This window comes from Corylus avellana, chromosome 11 (genome assembly GCF_965113065.1).
Source record: "Corylus avellana chromosome 11, dhCorAvel1.hap1.2, whole genome shotgun sequence".
NCBI classification, from domain to species: domain Eukaryota; kingdom Viridiplantae; phylum Streptophyta; class Magnoliopsida; order Fagales; family Betulaceae; genus Corylus; species Corylus avellana.
Window position 1 is genome coordinate 14306579 of NC_142500.1, and position 12776 is coordinate 14319354.

At 37.6% G+C, this 12776-nt stretch overlaps 2 protein-coding genes across 5 annotated transcripts; one reads left to right on the forward strand and one right to left on the reverse strand.

Annotated features, from left to right (window-relative positions):
• The first annotated feature begins 2749 nt into the window (after positions 1–2749).
• On the forward strand, positions 2750–9096 carry LOC132166264 (protein trichome berefringence-like 7). Of its 3 annotated transcripts, none has more exons than XM_059577052.2 (4): positions 2750–4221; positions 7354–7512; positions 7931–8240; positions 8742–9096. In XM_059577052.2, the coding sequence occupies exons 1-4, from the start codon at positions 3416–3418 to the stop codon at positions 8868–8870; spliced, it is 1404 nt and encodes a 467-aa protein (XP_059433035.1). In that variant the 5' UTR covers positions 2750–3415; the 3' UTR covers positions 8871–9096. The 3 variants fall into 3 exon arrangements, with proteins under 3 accessions (XP_059433035.1, XP_059433036.1, XP_059433037.1); XM_059577053.2 differs by having other exon boundaries at positions 7931–8231; positions 8742–9093; XM_059577054.2 differs by having other exon boundaries at positions 7931–8231; positions 8747–8837.
• Positions 9097–9189: 93 nt separating this feature from the next.
• LOC132166262 (pentatricopeptide repeat-containing protein At3g26782, mitochondrial) lies at positions 9190–11930 on the reverse strand. 2 transcript variants are annotated; one of them, XM_059577051.2, is made up of 3 exons: positions 10067–11930; positions 9895–9957; positions 9190–9514 (listed from the first exon to the last, which is right to left on the reverse strand). In XM_059577051.2, the coding sequence occupies exon 1, from the start codon at positions 11803–11805 to the stop codon at positions 10315–10317; it is 1491 nt and encodes a 496-aa protein (XP_059433034.2). In that variant the 5' UTR covers positions 11806–11930; the 3' UTR covers positions 9190–9514; positions 9895–9957; positions 10067–10314. The 2 variants fall into 2 exon arrangements, with proteins under 2 accessions (XP_059433034.2, XP_059433033.2); XM_059577050.2 differs by having other exon boundaries at positions 9190–9547.
• Between the last annotated feature and the right edge of the window lie 846 nt (positions 11931–12776).

Sequence of the window (12776 nt, forward strand, 5' to 3'; positions counted from 1 at the left end):
CATTGACATTAATAGGGTTCTTGAGAATATAGATGATATTTAGGGTTAGAGTATACCATGGAATTCAAGAATAATAGCCATAGTATTGCAGTTGAAGAATATCACTAAGTTACACTTGAAGACTATCACTGAGTTTCAGTTGAATAGTTAAAGACTATCACCTAGCTAACCAAGCTAGAGTAGAAATCTATTTGTATCCAACATGATTCTCCTATAAATAGGAACGTGTTATATTGTAAATATTACTCAGAGAAATAAGAGCTTAAGGCTTGATCTTGTGGATGTAGGTCATAGACCGAACCACACATATCTCTGTGTCATTATCTTATTATTTCTGCATTATTATTTCATACATGGTATCAAATCTTTTTCGGCTAACGCCAAAGTGGTCCTGGGAATTTTTTATTTTCTTCTATTTTGTTTTCTTGTTCTTTACCGTCAATATTTTTGCAGATCTCTTTACATTGATCTTGCACTATATATGGCCAGAATAATTTTTTTTTAAAAAAAATCAACAGTGGTTCCGGCAACTTTTGCCGCCTCCGGTGACCAATTCCACATGGCCTTCACCGGCAATCCAACAGCAGATCATCGTCACACTGCCTCCTGTCATGGACAACGTCGGGTGTTCCGCCACTCATAACCCGGTTTGATCTCTCTTCCACCATCCCCGACTCAGATTCGGTGCCCGGTGTCGCCTTCCATCGCGAGTGGCAGTCCACTGTTCAGAAAGCGCTGCTCAGCTGCGCTGTTCACTGCCGATCTTTGCCGCTCAACGGCCACAGATCCACAAAGTGCAGCGGCGCAACCACCTTAGCCATCCTCTCCGGTGTAAACTTCTCCACCGTCTTTGTCTCCCTCAGATTTCGTTTCAGATCCGGAGCCTTCTCCACGGTTGTCAATGCCCAGCACTAGCGTAGCAACGTTTTCCTCCGTCTCCGACTTCAAACGGCGTGTTTTTCGGCGTCCTACAAGGCTTGGAGGTATGTTGTACGTGATAGGAGGCCAGGGCAGCGTGTGCTGAAAATTTGGGTAAGAAATTGAAGAAGAAGGAGTATGTTTGGCTACAGGTGTGAGTTATCCTTATTTGAGTGCAAAGCTATTCCTATTCTAGTTTAGAAATATAGTATCCTAGTTTAGTTGTTATACCTGGAGCTGTTTGGTTACGGGATTAAGGTTATCCTTTTCCCAGTTCATGTAATCTGAGAATAGGATACTTTTTCAATTAAAAAAAAAACGAAAGATGCATGTTAGCCCCAAGTGGCGAAAAAAAAAAAAATCAAAGTCAAAAGAGGCTAAGTTGCCCGTCCATTGGCCCATAGTTGGCCCATTTTTCTTTTCGGCTCTGTGGTATTATTTCAAATTCAAGCTAATTTTAGCCCACAGTTGGCACATACTAGCCATAGGAGCCGATGCTGGCCACAGTTGCCGAAGTTCAAGTTCAAGAGCAGCTGCTGTTTCAAATCCGGCGCCATCAACTCCACTCAACTACCTTGGCCGCCACCAACTCCAATGAGTTTCCGATCACCATCTCGGCCTTCATTGCCAACCAAAGAACAAACTCAAGTTTTCACAAGTTTACACCTTAAGTTACCTTGAGTTTGAGGGGAATGTTAGAGTATACCATGGAATTCAAGAATAATAGTCACAATATAAAACTATTATTGACTTACAGTTGAAGAATATCACTGAGTTACACTTGAAGACTATCATTGAGTTTCAGTTGAATAGTTAAAGACTATCACCTAACTAACCAAGGTAGAGTAGATGTCTATTTGTATCTAACATGATTCTCCTATAAATAGGAGCATGTTATATTGTAAATATTACTCAGAAAAATAAGAGCTTAATGCAGCCTTAGGGCTTGATCTTGTGGATGTAAGTCATAGACCAAACCACGTATATCTCTGTGTCACTATATTATTATTTCCGCATTATTATTTCATACATTTAGTACATGTGGTATCATTTCATTTTTAAGTAGGAGGGAATTAATAGGAAGCTCCCCAATTGGAGGAAAGCTGCTCTTTTTTTTTACATGTCCAAACAAGAGTGGGGAGAGAGATTCGAATTAGTGACCTTCGCTTCATAAAGCGTGGTTCTCAGCCGATTGAGCTATTCCTTTGAGACAACTACTTCTTTTCTTGATTTAGACATTACTACATCATTCTAAATAACTCTTTTGTTCATATGATAATACCCATTTGATTTTGATACCAAAAAAATATGATCCAATTTGGGAGTTGGTTTGGCCATCGCATTCGGTCATAACTAGGGGTGGCTCAACCACTCCCAAATGACCAGCATTTTTAATTTAATTTTAGATATTTTTTGAATTTTTATTTTTATTAAAGATAGTTTTGTTATTATAGGTTACTAACATTTTTTTAGTAGTTTAAATGAGAACATTAACGTAAGCTTTACAAGTGGTAGTAGTTGAAGGGCCATATAGACTTTTCCATATACTATAATTTGAAACTCGAGATCATGCTTCCACGTAGTTTAATTTTCAAGTTTAAAAAATAGAAGGGAGAAAAAACGGTGCTTCATGACCTTCATCAAATATCATTTTACTAAAAAGCCATTTGGTCAGAGAAGAAATAAAAATGTATTATTAAACTTTAAAGAATTTGGAACAGACAGCTCATAGCAAATAATAAATAAATGTTTTTTTATTAAAAAAAAAAACAATGGTCTAAGATTCCTAACTTCTTTTTCTAACGAAAAAACAAATGTCTAACTACTTGAATATTGTATACTCTTCTTTCGTTTTTTCTTTCCTATTTTGCCACGTTCTGCTGTCAACCACCTCCGAATCTCTTCCATTACAAATCTCCCATGCTTCTCCCTCCATGTTCTGGTGCGCTGCAAGCTCTTTAGAGATTCAACGGTAGATTTTTTCAATCTCTGCGCCACTTTCGTAGCTACTGTCTTCAAATTTTGTTAGTGTATCATTTCCTTCACAAATTCGTCCAATATTTTCGGAATCTGTCTGCTTTTCCATCCGGTATTGTTTTTCTTAAGATTTGAAGCATACTCATCCTGTTTCTTAATAATTTATGTCACGGGTCTCGTTCACAACATGGTTTTGAGTTGAATTTTTAAGTTCTTGGATTGAACATCCAGATTGCACAGTTGTTTTGATTTCTTGTGCCTTGAAGTTCCATTAATGATATTGAGAAGATGTTTTGAAAGTAGGGGACTTTTTGAGCTTGATGTTGGTTTTGATTTTGCTGATTTGATGTGATAATGGTTGGATTTATATAGTCCTCGCATCGATTTTATAATGGGTTTGATGTCATATTTGGGAAGATGGATTATTGTGGATCCTGAACTGATTGTTTGTTTAACATGGGAAGAAGCCTTGATGTGGGATGATTGAGATGGTGAATGGTTTCAATGGATATTGATTGAGATGATGACTAGTTTCAATAGGAATGCATCCTTCAAACGCAGTACGTCACTTAGCCGGAGGGCCTTGAGTGTTTCAAGCACAAGGGTCTGTCGGTTGAGTTGGGTCTCGAGATTGTTTCAAGTCCTTGTGGTGATTGGGTCTTTGATTTCATTCCTCATAGCAATTGGTTGTGGTTATATGTATGTGCTCCCAAGTCTCAGTCAGGCCTTTCATGGGTATGGTATAGCCAAATTAAATGGTTCATTAAGTAGTTGCAATATTTTTGATGGAATTTGGGTTCCGGATGATAGTTACCCATTGTACAATGCTACAGAATGTCCTTTTGTAGAACAAGGATTCAATTGCTTGGGAAATGGACGGAGAGATAAAGATTATCTGAGATTGAGGTGGAAACCAAAGGATTGTGATATTCCAAGGTTTACTGTGAAGCGTATATTAGAAATGCTTCGAAGCAAAAGAGTTGTTTTCGTTGGTGATTCTATGAGTAGAACACAGTGGGAGTCACTGATATGCTTGCTTATGACAGGGGTGGAGGATAAGAAGAGTGTCTATGAAATCAATGGGAATAAGATTACAAAACGGATTAGATATTTAGGTGTTCGGTTCAGTTCCTTCAACTTTACTGTTGAGTTCTTTCGTTCAGTTTTCCTGATGCAACAGGGTTCAATGCCCAGACATGCACCAAAGAGGGTCAAGTCAACACTTAGATTGGACAAGTTAGATAATATTAGCAATTACTGGGTTAACTCAGATGTTCTCATATTCAACACTGGACAATGGTGGGTGCCTGGAAAGCTTTTCCAAAGGTAAGTAATCTCAATTCTGTGTATAAATCTTCCGTGGTACCTGTGGTTTTCTTTATGAAATTTCTTGCTCGGATAGAGCTACTAGAATTGAAAAGCTTAGGTTCTTATCCATGATATTTGATTGATGGTTACATGCTGTCCTGTTACGATTGATCTGACACACAAATCAAAGTTGTGCATTATGAACAGCATTATATGACTTCATCACGTTGTACTAGCTACACTTTGGATTATGCACGTCTGTTATATTGCAGAATCCACATATTCATAGTACATTACACATTTGAGTCTAATGGTCATAGTATTTTTGGTGCTACTTTTAGTAACAAAAATTCTTAAGCCTGGATCCTCTATTCTCTATGCACTTCATCTCTATCTAAAATGGTAAAATGACACAAATGTAGGAAAGGAAGCAACTTTCCTGATTTTCCAGATGAGATTCCTATTGGATAGAGTAGCTTTTTGGTTTCTCCCCCCCACCCCCCTTTTTACTCTCCTGTCTCTCACTCCCTTCCTTAGAAAATAAAATTTGTAAAAGTAATCTTAACGCCTAGCATGAGGAGTAGTCATGTTAAAGATAAGTTTAATAATTGTTATTTTCTATTTTCACCCATAGTAAACATGTTTGTAACAAGTCACTTGGGGATGAATTACATAAAACCAGTTCTAAATTTTCACGAACTTCCAACTGCAAATGTTAGCAGTAACAACCTCTCTCTTGCCATAAATTACCTCTCTTCCCCTGCCATGTCTATATTAGTTTTAGTAAATTCAGTGCATATTCTCTCTCTTGCCATAATTACCTCTCTTCCCCTGCCATATCTATGCCAGTTTTAGTAAATTCAGTGCATATTTAGTTTTGTAATAGTACTTAGCTTATATCTAACATGCACATTATGTTTACCGGTGTTTAAATAGTAAAAGCAAAACTGTCAGGAAGATAAATTGTTGGGAAGTTTGTAAGTAAGGCCTTGATTTAACATATTGGGATACCACTTAATGCAAAAGTTTAAGTATATGGATTTGGACTGAACAATGCTATATTAACCAATGACAATTGTTATTATTAGCTGATGTAGGGCTTCATAGTCAAATATGCACTCACATTAAATCCCCTTCTCTTGTTTGAGCCTCTACCATATTAGCCTAATTTCTCTTCACATGTGAGTCTTTCACAAATTCAAGAATGTTATGCATACAAGAATTGTATCTAATATAGTAACCACCAAACTTGACTTGCTTTAAGAGCCACCTACACTCTCAAGGGAGCAATGTCAAATGCATCAGACCAAGACCCTCATACAAGCAGAAGCTTAACCGTTGACTTTGATACCAGTTTGTTGGGGAGATAAATGCCCAAAGGGTTTCTAGGTTAGACCTTGCTATAATATGCTGGAACAACACTCAACCCAAAAACTTAAGCCTATAGGTTTTGATCAACAATACTATATTAACCAATTATTATTACGACTGCTAAACGATGTGGGAATTAATACTCACGCATGCACTCACAACAAAAGCACCTTCTAGATAAAACTTCTTAGGGAGATAGCAAAGTATGGATCCGTTTTCCTGTTCTTGAGTACTTATCCATATAAGAACTCCTTGACATGCCTCTGCTGGAAAAACTTTGGGATTATTAATTATATACCATTTCTCTCAGATATCTTCATATGGAACAGTTTTTTTTTTGGTGCTAGCCAAATCATTGTGTGCAGGATATTCTACTCTGGACTTGTTATTGATTAGATTTTGGATATAATATTAACATTATGCCTTAGTAGTTGTACTACTGCATGCGTGGATTTTGATTCACCAATAAGATATCAGGAGGATCACCCTTCTCTAGGTTGAGGGCCCCAGGAAAACAAAATAATTGTTCCTGGTATGGAATCTGCATCTGATTCTGGATTACCTTTTAGGCTTATTGTACATGATAATGGATTGTTAATGCGATCTCAACTCCATTTAACAAAACCTTCTAAACATTCATCCCTGACTAAAGCCACCGTCTGAAATCCACATAACAAAGCCTTCTCACATTTCAACACTGGCTAAATTTATGTTCCATATTATCCTACCAATTTTGCTTCATTGCCAAACACTATCTGAGCCTCTCAAACTATCAGTGTTCGGAAGTACAACTGTTTGTTTTCAATAGATCCCCACCCCCCCCCCCCCCCCCCCCCCCCCCCCCCTCTTTAACTTGTGTATGGGAAATGTGTTTCAAGGATGGGTTCATAGAGAGCTTGAGGGAAATAAATTATCTGTGGAACTGACCCCAAGAAGTTGGAAGTCAAGGCTTGGTAGGCTGGGGCGAATCACATTTGTTGGATCCTGGTCCTCTCAGGGTCATATTTATCCATGTCCCATATAGAGGCTGTTTTTTTTTTTTTTTTTCAAGCAAAACTTTGCAAAACGAGATTTTTAATCATGAGAGATATCCCTATGATTTTTTTTTCTTAATTTGTAATCTTAAAAAGCTTCTCTATCTTTGCTTCTCTGCATATGGTTTAAATGCAGATAAAATCTCCCTCATCATTCTCCTAAAGTGTCTGAAACTTTCTAAGTTAAAAATTTAAATGTGTGCTGGAGATATATTGAATAGTAATTTGTGAGTAGAATGTATTTGTTAACTAAAAATGCAAATAGAAATGGTTATTTTAATAATGTTAAAGAGCGAAAATTGCATATATAGAACTGGCCCTATGCTGGACAAATTAAATGTATTCCTCTATCTGTGATTTGTATCCACAGGCATGACTTGTTTCTTGAATAACAAAGCCTTAGGTTAGTCTAACACCCCCACCCACACCCCCCCCCCCTCCTCCTCCCTATAATGCAAGAAAAAAAAAAAAGGAATAAGAATTAAAAATGAAGAAAGGCGTAATATTTTCCTATATTGTTTCATTCTTGTGATGGTTAGTTTTAAGCTCTGTAGAATGCAATTTTCGTGGATATCCTGTGGCAGTAGTAACTTGTATGCCATGCTTCCATGTTATCTGTCCACTAAATCTATATTGTACAGGAAACTCTTGAGTCTTGGTTTAAAATTATAATCATCTAACAGCCATAATCTGTACTTTTTCCTGTATACCTTTACAAAATGCGTCTAAATCGTATTTTGGACAGTGGCTGTTATTTCCAGGTCGGAAACTCTTTAAAGCTTGGAATGCCAATTCCCACCGCCTACAGAACTGCACTAGGCACTTGGGGATCATGGGTTGAGAGAAATATCAACACAAATCGAACACGTGTCTTCTTTCGAACTTTTGAGCCATCTCACTGGAGGTATATCTTCAATTTCAGCAATATGATTCTGTGATGTAAACATGTTTGGCTTTCCACTTCATATGATCGTTTAGAAAATACTCTCTCTGGATACAGAACTAAAAATGAATTTTCTCTCTTGTAACTTGTCAGTTAATGTGTTTGCATTATTAAGTGCCACTACAACAACATTATCCTTTTTTCTCTTCTGAAGTTGCTAAGCAATCTCAAAAAGGTTGCTAGAATAGAATTAGTCTTCCATTTTGAGATTAGTAATAGTTACCGGTTCTAACTAACCATAATTGAAAGGCTAATGTTATCTCATGTTTGTTTAACATTAGTGTTTGATTGTTTCCCTTTTATTTTATATTCCTCTTAGGTTTTGTTTCACACTAACCTTCTTCAACATAACTAATGATATGGTTTGTTTCTGTGTCAGTGATCAAACTCGTAGGTTTTGTAATGTGACCCAGTTCCCGTCATTGGAAGAAAGAGGAAGGGACCGAAGCCTATTCTCAGACACCGCATTGGAGGTGGTAAAAAATATGACAGTTCCTATAACCGTTCTGCACATTACTTCCATGTCAGCTCTCCGGAGCGATGCACATGTGGGTAACTCGAGTGACAGCCCATCAACGCCTGATTGTAGTCACTGGTGTCTACCTGGAGTACCTGATGTGTGGAATGAAATTGTTCTCTCCTACCTGCTTACTGACTATGGCTTCATTTCTGATGAATGGGTGAGTAGAGTAAGTCCCAATTACTTTCTGAATTTCTTCTTTTAATTGCTTGCATGCATCCAAGCATCATGCAAATCCCATCCCTACAAAGTGTACATGTTGAAAAAAACTTCAACTTCAAAAGAAATCATAAAAGATGTTTGGGTTGGGAGAAATATGCTTCGATTTACTGTTCTGCTTTATTTTTGGTCCTGTCCCTCAATGAGGAATCATAGATACGACCTCGTTTCCTCATTGAAAAAGCTCAATTCACATTCTCTCCACCTTCACCTTGTTGTGACTTCATTCCCCTAGATGAGAGCCTCTAGCATCTGCCTTACTGTTGCTTTTAGGTAAACATGTTAATTACTAGTTGACAGAATGCATCTTCTAAATAAAGGACCATCCTTCAACATAGAAATAAGAACAGTAAATGTGAAAAGATAATTTCTCTCTCTCTCTCTCTCTGTTCTTCTGTGGTAAAGAAAGTGGGCAATTAGAAAACTTTTACAATTAGCTCTTGTTTATTAGTGCAGGGTGGATAAACATGGATTTGGTGGCCGCAGTTTTGAGCAAGCAAGTTACCAAAACCTCCAGCCTACCAGCACCAATGGCTCAGCTCGGAAGCCAGAGAAATTGAATAACCTTGATTTGAGCTGAAGTTTCTTCCCTTCATTCCCTGTTATCCTGCGGCAGCCACCACCCCAACTATTCTACAGTTCTCAAAAGATAACACCGGGTTTTCAAAAGAAAATGTATCAAGGAAGCTACAGTTTTGCCATAGAAACTGATTTTTTTAAAATTTTTTTAATTTATCATTCTTTTGTGATTAATCTTATGTCTACGAGAAGGGGCGAAAATTTTGTCTCTGAGATGTAACAATTGTCCATTTCTATTCATTAATCACAGTTTTGATCATAATGAAATATTTGTACAAGAAAAAAAAAACACACACACAACAACGGCAATTCAACCTCAAACCCATAGTTGAACACAAACCCCAGGCCAAAGAAGCCGTCAGTCTACCTCCAGATCATGAATGGGGTTGAGCTTCAATTGCTTCGATGCCAACTGCGACAGCAAGAGCTTCATGTCCAAGCTTGGGGCCATCCATAATTCCCTTGTCTTCTCCTTCTCCTTTGCAACCAGGACCAGAATGTCGGGTATCAGTCTAATGATAATTTAAGTACTGGTGTCCTAGCGTCTCGTTGTGCAAATTTTCGTGCACATGCTTTTGCTAAATGTGCCGCTTTCTATCTCGTTTTTGGAAGTATTCCCAACGGATTTTCCATTCTCTCTTCTATCTGGATCAAGAAAGGGAAGTAAAACCCCTTTTCCTATTCAATTAAAAAAAAAAAAAAAAAAAAAAATCAAAGACTTATTTGTACTGTAGTCAACTATCATGAATTGCTATAGATAAAGAACCATAGGGTGAGCTTACCCTCGTCAACAATAAGCTTTATTTTGATTAAAGATTTCACACATTTAGCATACGAATAATTTGAAAACCTAATAACATATGCCAAATTTGCCGGATAAAAGAACATATCCTCTACAACTTCAGATTGGGTGACACAACTCGGCTAGATGCATGTTGAACAAATGCTGAACTTAAAAGCTAAATCAGGTAGCAGAATGATAGTTGTGAAATGATTCATTTAGTTAAACTGATGAGAAAGTGTACCTTCAGGAGCTACAAGTAAAACAAGCCGCTTACCAAAATGTAAGAAGGTTAGCCAAAGTGTACCTGAGAAGCAAACATATTGTGAAAGGTTGGATACTGTATGTTGTTCACAATTGAAAAATATTGAAATAAAATTGGGAAAACTACATATGAGTAGGTTAGGGACTTTGACCTGAAACAAGTGGACTGAAAATTCAAGATCCATCCAATTTCATTTTACAGGTGGTCCAATATGTTGGTACATATATTCAAGGATCATGCTGATGCGCAATCGGGCGTGTTTGAATGAGGAAAAATTAATCCTCCAACAGTGAATTACTACATGCTAAAGAAAAATCATTGAATACCCAATCCTTATCACAGGTAGAGCCATGAAGAATATGGCCATATTCAGGTTGTAAAGGACATTGAAATAGCAATCTATGATTCTCCCAGTCCACAATCACCAGGAAATACTGATGCCTTCAATATTCTGCCTAGCATTTCATATACCATTGGGGTTTCAGGATGAGAATGGTCCCCTTGATAGAACTCGTGGGTTTTTCCAGCAATGGTTATCCAGCTACAACCAGGAGTTTTAACCAAACTCAAATTCCTCATCTTTGCTCTGATTAGTGAAACACGATCCCGAATGTTAAGAGAATCATAAATACTACACAAAGCTATGTAGTTGCTAGAGTTTCTAGGTTCCAACTCAAAGAGCTGAAGAGCAGCAATTTCTCCAATTTCAACATTGTTGTGCATCATACAACCAGAGAGTAGAGCACCCCAAACACTTGGTGTTACCACTAACTTCATGTTTTGTACCAATTCAAGTGCTTCCTCTAGATGCCCAAAACGACCCAAAAGATCCACCATACAGGCATAGTGCTCTACACTGGGTTCTAACTCATAGTCAAAACTTAAGGAGTTGAAAATCCTCCGACCTTGATCAATAAGACCCGAGTGGCTGCAGCTAGCCAAAACTGCTGTTAGTGTGACACTGTTAGGTTTAAACCCACAATCTCTCATTTTATTAAACAAAGCCAAAGAGTCCTCTCCTTTCCCATGAACACCATAACAAGATATCATTGTAGTACAGGTTATCAAATTCAGTTCATGCATGCTCCTGAAAACCTTTTCTGAGTCATGCAAGCGTCCACACTTTGCGTACATATCAATCAATGAATTACTAATTGCAACATCTCCATCAAATATGAAACTCTTAACTACTTGCCCATGAATTTCCTTCCCTTTCATCAAGTCTCCTTCCCCTCCGCAAGCATTCAAAATGCTGGGAATCGTCATAGAATCCATATTCTCTCCTTCATTAAGCATGCTTCTGAAACAATTCAAAGCATCCGAATAAAAGCCAGCTCTCCCAAACCCTGCAATCATCAAATTCCAAACAGCAGAATCTCTACACGACAGATTTGAAAATACACGCCTTGCATCAACTAAATTCCCACATTTCACATAAAAATCCAAAACCAAACTTCCCACGACAACATATTCCTCAAACCCAAGCCTAACCACCCTGCCATGAAGCATCTTACCCAGATAAGCATCTCCTATTCCAGCACATGCCTTAAACACTGGCGGCAACGTATAATGATCAGGCTGAAGACCCATCTTCAGAAACTCATTGAAAAAACTAATAGCATCTAAATAATGAAAATTATGTGCATATGAAGCGAGCAATATGTTCCAAGAATGCATATTCCTTTCAGGCATTTTGTCGAAGACCCGGCGAGCATCTTGCAGAAACCCGCATTTAGAGTATGCCAGTAAGAGATCGGTTTGAAGGGTCACGTTGGAAAGGAAGCCATGGACGAGGATTTGGGCATGGGTTTGCTTAGTTTGAGAAATTGCAGAGAGTAGAGCGCAGTTTCTCAGCAGGGAAGACAAGTGAAAAGCAGTTTCGTGAAACATTTTTCAAGTATTTAAACTCCAAAGGTCTTAGGAGGAGCTGGCGGGAAGGAAAAGCACAAGTACAGAAGTACTAGTCTAGTCTAAACTGCTTGCATTTTATATTCCCACGGAAGGAAAAGCACAAGTACAGAAGTATACACTGTTGACTCACCCCCTTGGCGAACTTTGACCGGCTATGTAAGGCCCCGTTTCTTTCTAAGTTGGAATGGAGACCCACAACCTTGAGGGCCCACTTAGATTTCATTCTAATACATACAAGTAAGCCCCAAAAGAATGAGAAACTACTTGGAACAAAAAGGCGGTTAGTAAATTGGATAACCGCCTGCACTAACTGCTTAATAAAACCACTAACTGCTTTTGAAAAGGAAAAAAGTGAAAAATATCAGAAAAAAACAAATCCTACCCTACTATATACAACCTCGTTTCACGTGTATATATATATATATAATCAATTTTGTTGTCTTGTTCTTAACAAATATTTTGAATTATGTTTAGACTGTTTAGATCAACTTCTTCTATGAGCTCTAGATCTACTTTACCTTCTTTACCTAATATAGTTAATGAAGAAGAATATTACATTCCTGAAGCAAATATAGATTCCCATGATTGAAACATACCCAAGGTCCCAACCAAAGAAATTTGTAAATCAAGTTTTTCACCCTTGTTTGAACAAGTCTATGCTTTAAATAAACATCATGATACATGACAATTACTTTCTAAAGAAGTAATTAAAAAACTTAGAGAAAAAAAAATGAATTTCCTTCGTATAGGATTAATTCAAGTTGCTGTAAAACCCCTAATCCGTCTAGGAATCAATGCATCTGTACTTTGGTGTTTAAGAGATGCAAGACATAAAGATTATAGCACTAGCATGTTAGGAGTCATTGAATCTAGTCTTCATAAAGGACCAATTCATTTTGACTGTTTCCCTGACTTCACTTTAAGTTTAAGTGATCCACATATCTTAAAAG

Bases quoted from the DNA above. Each gene is read 5' to 3' on its own strand.
- LOC132166264 (XM_059577052.2), top strand. From the start codon at position 3,416: ATGATGACTAGTTTCAATAGGAATGCATCCTTCAAACGCAGTACGTCA. The intron at 4,222-7,353 runs GTAAGTAATCTC...TATTTTGGACAG, and splicing joins CCTGGAAAGCTTTTCCAAAG to TGGCTGTTATTTCCAGGTCG. The intron at 8,241-8,741 runs GTAAGTCCCAAT...CTTGTTTATTAG, and splicing joins CTGATGAATGGGTGAGTAGA to TGCAGGGTGGATAAACATGG.
- LOC132166262 (XM_059577051.2), bottom strand. From the start codon at position 11,805: ATGTTTCACGAAACTGCTTTTCACTTGTCTTCCCTGCTGAGAAACTGC.